Source organism: Pelodiscus sinensis, unplaced genomic scaffold (assembly GCF_049634645.1).
Source record: "Pelodiscus sinensis isolate JC-2024 unplaced genomic scaffold, ASM4963464v1 ctg34, whole genome shotgun sequence".
Lineage (NCBI taxonomy): Eukaryota > Metazoa > Chordata > Testudines > Trionychidae > Pelodiscus > Pelodiscus sinensis.
Genome location: NW_027465849.1, coordinates 2421197 through 2426250, shown reverse-complemented (window position 1 = coordinate 2426250; position 5054 = coordinate 2421197). Strand labels below are relative to the sequence as shown.

General features: G+C 50.9%; 1 protein-coding gene across 1 annotated transcript; it reads left to right on the top strand.

The window, feature by feature from the left end:
- The first annotated feature begins 1727 nt into the window (after positions 1 to 1727).
- LOC142823759 (olfactory receptor 2D2-like) lies at positions 1728 to 2666 on the top strand. Its single transcript, XM_075915080.1, has one exon. It carries the CDS (start codon positions 1728 to 1730, stop codon positions 2664 to 2666), a length of 939 nt encoding a protein of 312 aa, XP_075771195.1.
- Positions 2667 to 5054: the final 2388 nt, after the last annotated feature.

Sequence of the window (5054 nt, the reverse complement as noted above, 5' to 3'; positions counted from 1 at the left end):
TGCAATGCCACAGCGACTCATTTCTCCTCCAGACCTCGAAATCCAATTATCCCTTTATACCTGCCCTAGTATAACCTGCCTGGCTGGCTCACAAAGCTTGTGTGTCTCCAGAAAGTGTGAGCTTCCCACCAGGAGCAGGACTCAGTCGTCCTTCAGGGCAGGCCCCAGAGCGTCTCCACCTCTTGAGAGTGAACCTCTGGTCTCCAGCCCTCTCGCTTCCTGCTATGGGCTCTGTCCAGCATGTCCAAGTGGGACAGAATGAGACACGGACACAACTCAGGCGCGTTTAGTCGTCACCTGGAACCTAGCACAGGAAGCCCTCAGCTTCCCCAAGAGAAAGGAAGGTCCCATAGATCAGTGGTCACCAACCAGTAGATAATGCTCATGCTAATGCATTAAATAAAGATACTGGATGGCTGAAACTAACATTTCATACAACCCTGAAGCTGAATATCCCTTCCACAGTGTTTAGTAAATCTGAGTGGGTCTAACTCTGAATCTTCCTTTTACCTATGGAAATATCCAGTCTCTCTTTGGACCTTACTAGGTTTTAGCCTCATTGCCATCCTGTGGCAATGAGTTCCACAGTCACTGAGTGTGTGAGTCTCTATTTGAATATCCCACTGTTGTTTCATGGGCTGCCTCCCTGTTGTTGTGCCATGTGACAGAGAGGACAGAACCTCCTTCTTTAACCAACCCTAATCTTTCCTTTCTTTACAGGAGAGTTGAATGTGTTTTCAAACTGGTACTGAGTCCCCTCTTCACCAGCTCGACAATGAACTAAGCAGACTGAGGCCCTCTGAGGTAGGTTTTCCAGATACACTGTGTAGCCGCGGTGCCTGCCATGAGATATGCAGCGCTTGCCACACTGTGACTCTCAGGATCTTTACTCTGAGAAAAGAACAATCTGCACGTTTGTTTCGAGCTGCTATAACAAGGACGGGACTCGATTGTTCTCCGGGTCCATCTGCAGCAAGGGAAGATTAGGTCAGAGGTTAGGAAAAGCTTTCTAATTCTGATGCTAGTTGAACTTCAAAGCCAGGTTCCAATGGAGGTTGTGGGATGTCTAGTGAGTGGAGGTTTCTAAGGAGAAGCTGGACAAACAGCTGTTGAGGATGGTCCTGCCACCGTGCCATCAGTGGGAGTGGATAATGTCTCAAGGACTATAGTGAGTTCCATCACAGACCTGCCCCATTCAGGTTGCTTCCTGTCCCATACGATTTGGAAACTCCTTCTGAATGAGTGGCGTGGAGGGTTCCTAAGTTCAGGGCGAACATTTTCTAAGGTATAAAGCAGAACTAATATATTGTCTTATAGCCTGGAATGCCAACATTGTAAGAGACAGTAATGCAGGCTAAGTGCATTCCTCCAAGATTTATCCCTGTTTCGAAGAAAACTGCCTTACAGGTGAGCTGCTCTGGCCTATGAGTTTGCTAGTTCTTCATTTTGCCTGCAGTCCTGACAATAATGGATGCTTGGTTTACGTGTAGAGTGTTAATAAGGTAGATTAAGGATTACTCAGGGCAGGTTTGGGCAGAAGCTAGACAAATACAGAGGAGACAGAAGGCCAATAAACACTACCAGAAATGAGTGAGGGTTGGAAGGAGTCTCTAACGTGGGACAGATTTAAATCAAAATCCACAGAACGCTGGCATAATCCATTAGTATGTTACGTCACTGCCGACATTTTTCTCCTCCCCACTTAGGTGCTGCTGCAGCCCCTCACCATGGATGAGGTCAACTGGACGTCCATCTCTGAGTTCGTGTTCTCGGATGTGTCCGACCAGCAGGACTTGCAGCTGCTGATCTTTGCAGGGTTGTTGGCCACGTATCTGGTGAATATTGTTGGGAACTCCATGCTGTTTGTGCTGATGTGGGCCAACCCCCAGCTCCGCACCCCCATGTATTTTCTCCTCAGCCAGCTGGCCTTGGTGGACATGGGCACGGTCTCTGCCATCCTGCCCCAGGCCCTGGTGCACATGCTGACTCAGCACCGGGCCATCTCTTTCACCAGCTGCATGGTCCAGCTCTTCATCTGGCTGTCTATGGGAAACATGGGGAGCTACCTGCTGGCTGCCATGGCCTATGACCGCTACGTGGCTGTATGCAACCCACTGCGCTATGCCACTGTGGTGACTTGGTCCCTGTGCCTCAAGATGGTGGCTGGCTCCTGGGTCGTGGTGCTTCTTCATGCTCTGCTGGACACCGTCATGGCTGCCCGGCTGCGCTACTGTGGCAACCGCCTGCAGCTTTTCTTCTGTGACCTGCCGCCCCTCCTGCTCCTCTCCTGCGCCCGGCCCATCACTATCGAGATGGTGATCTTCACCGAAGGCGTCCTGGTGATGCTGACCCCTATTGCCTTCATCGTGGCCTCCTACGTCCGCATCGGGGTCGCTGTGGCCCGCCTGCGCTCTGCCCAAGGCCTGCGCAAGGCCCTTGTTACCTGTGGCTCCCACCTGACTGTGCTGATACTTTTCTATTCCACTGCGACTTCCCCCTACATCTACCCAGACTCCAGTGACACCAAGGAGAAGGACCGGGTGGCTGCCGTCTTCTACACCGCTGTGGCGCCTGCCCTGAATCCCCTCATCTACAGCCTGAGGAACAAGGATGTTGCTGCGGCCCTGAGGAGAACAGGGAGGAAGATCCTGGCTTGGGGTCAATGAGACTAGACTGTGGCTCCACAGCTGCACAGACAACATTCCACGCATTGCTCCTTTGGGCATGGACTTTCCACCCAAGAGGTGCCTGGGGAGCCTTCCCACTTAGCTCTTCCAGGACACCTGGGTTCTTTTCTCCTCAGAGATGAGTCTGGTGGAACTAACACATGTGCAGAGCAGCACGGATACCCACAACTACACACACCTGAGCCTTTTCTTATGAAAGGGGGTCAATTAAAACATGTTTTCAAGGGCATGGCCATGCCTGATCAGCCCCAAGGCCTATTGCAGTAATTTACATAGACTCTCTGGGTTTTAAGAGTCAAAGGTGCTGATAAAAGAACAGTCAGACTGGGTCAGGCCTAAGGTTCACCTAGCTCAGCATCCTGTCTGCCAACAGTGGCTAGTACCAAGTGCTTCAGAGGGAATGAACAGAACAGGGAATCATCAAGTGATGCATCCCCTGCTATCCATTCCCAGCTTCTTGCCCATCCTAGCTAACGGTCATTGAGAGACCTGTCCTCCAGGAACTTATCTAATTCTTGTTCGTATCCTTTTATAATCTTGGCCTTCACAACATCCTCCAGCAAGGAGTTCCAGAGGTTGGCTGTGAGCTGTCTGGAAAAAAATACTTCATTTTAAACCTACTACCTGTTAACTTCATTTTGTGACTCCAGTTCATGTTGTGAGAAATAAAGAAACCTTCCTTATTGACTTCCTCCACACTAGTCATGTTTTGATCAGCTTCTCTCTTATGTCCCCTTTTCCAAGCAGAAAAGTCCTAGTCTTCACATCATATGGAAGCTGTTCCATAGCTCTAGTCATTTTTGTTGCCATTTTCTTTACCTTTAACAATTTCAGTATTTCAGCCTTGGGATGGGGTGACCACACCTGCACACCATATTCACAATGTCTGACTTCCAGGGCCTTGCCCCCAAATAATTGACAGAGCAGATTTTATAGGAAGACCTCTCAGTGTGTCTTGAAAAAGGCCCAGGATGCAGCTTCCCTGCCCATTTGAGTGACTGTTTGGTAGTTAATTTGCCATGGGGGTGGGGAGAGGATAATTAAAAGTTTCCACCGTGAGTCCCAGCCCGAATGTTTGTCCCACTTTAACACCCCTTCCCCGTCTGTCCAAGGAGGTATGGTAAGTGTCCCTGCTCCGCCATATGAGGGACAATGCTAGGCCAGAGTTGGACTCGGTTGTAATATTTTGGAAGAAGGCTTTGCGTCCTTCAATTTCCCCCATGGGCTGCACTATCACTGGGGGGCAGAAGAAAGGACGGTAGAATCAGAAATCCAGAGATGGAGGTAGGAAGGGCCCCGGTCTCACAGTCCGGGTCAATGACTCCCCCACAGTCAATCTCTGTGCACGGGAGTTTGGAGGGTCTTAACGATGCCAGGCTCCAAGCTGGATTTTTTTTCACTGAGCTCAGTGTTCACACTGGGTTGGGGAGGTGAATCTAGGAAAGGATTCCCTAGCATGGGAAAAACATCCTGTTAATTACCCCAAACTCCTACTGCAACCCTCCAGCTGCTCCTCCTCCACCCCCAGCTCCTCTCCCCAAGAGCCCTGGTTGCTAACACTACCCAGAGGGGCATGGAACCATTGCAAGTAATTAATACACTGTGGATGGATCAAAGAGGGGAGCAGGGGTGTATCCAGAGGAGGGCCATGCTGCCTTCCCGTCTCTGTCTGCTCCCACCAGACCTATGCCCAGTGCTTTAGCTTCCCCCTGTTCTCCTAGGCCAACATGCCTTGGCCAAAAGTCCTTGGAAGAAGTCAAGCTGACCTCAAAGATGGGCCCGTTCCTCACAGACCTGACAAACTCATTGCACAGCATCTGACAGGCTGTTCCTGTGAGGACCTGTGAGTGTGTGACCAAGTGAGGTCTTTCATAATGGGTTTTGTGCAGCGCCCACATATGCCTCAGTTTCCCCCTTTTCTCTTGTGCTACCCAGTGTGTGTGTGAGGCAGGACTGAGTTTGCTCTTGGGACAGGCAGTGATCCAGCAGGGTGCATTCGTGTTTCCAGGCTGTGGGGGGTGGAACGAGCCATGACAAGGTCTGCCTACATGGCAGGGTTAATAGAAGTGGAGTGAGCAGATGCTGGATTTGTTACTCCAGGGCTAGAGTGTCTGTACTCACTGGTAAGCCCAGGAATTGTGGGACACCAGATCCCAATCGGCAGCGCCAGCATCGATGCTGCATTACACCCACCCGCATCCAACTATCAATAATGCAGGTTTCCATCCCCCTCCCAGAACGGACCCTCTTCCAGACTCCATGGGCCCCGGGACAAAGGGATTCGAGGTCTTGGGATGCTTTTGAGGGACTCCCCAGTGGGGCCATTTCTACATGGCCAAGCAATGGGGTTGGAGTCCTGGCTCCTGA

Coding starts and splice junctions, on each gene's coding strand:
- LOC142823759 (XM_075915080.1), top strand. CDS start 1,728: ATGGATGAGGTCAACTGGACGTCCATCTCTGAGTTCGTGTTCTCGGAT.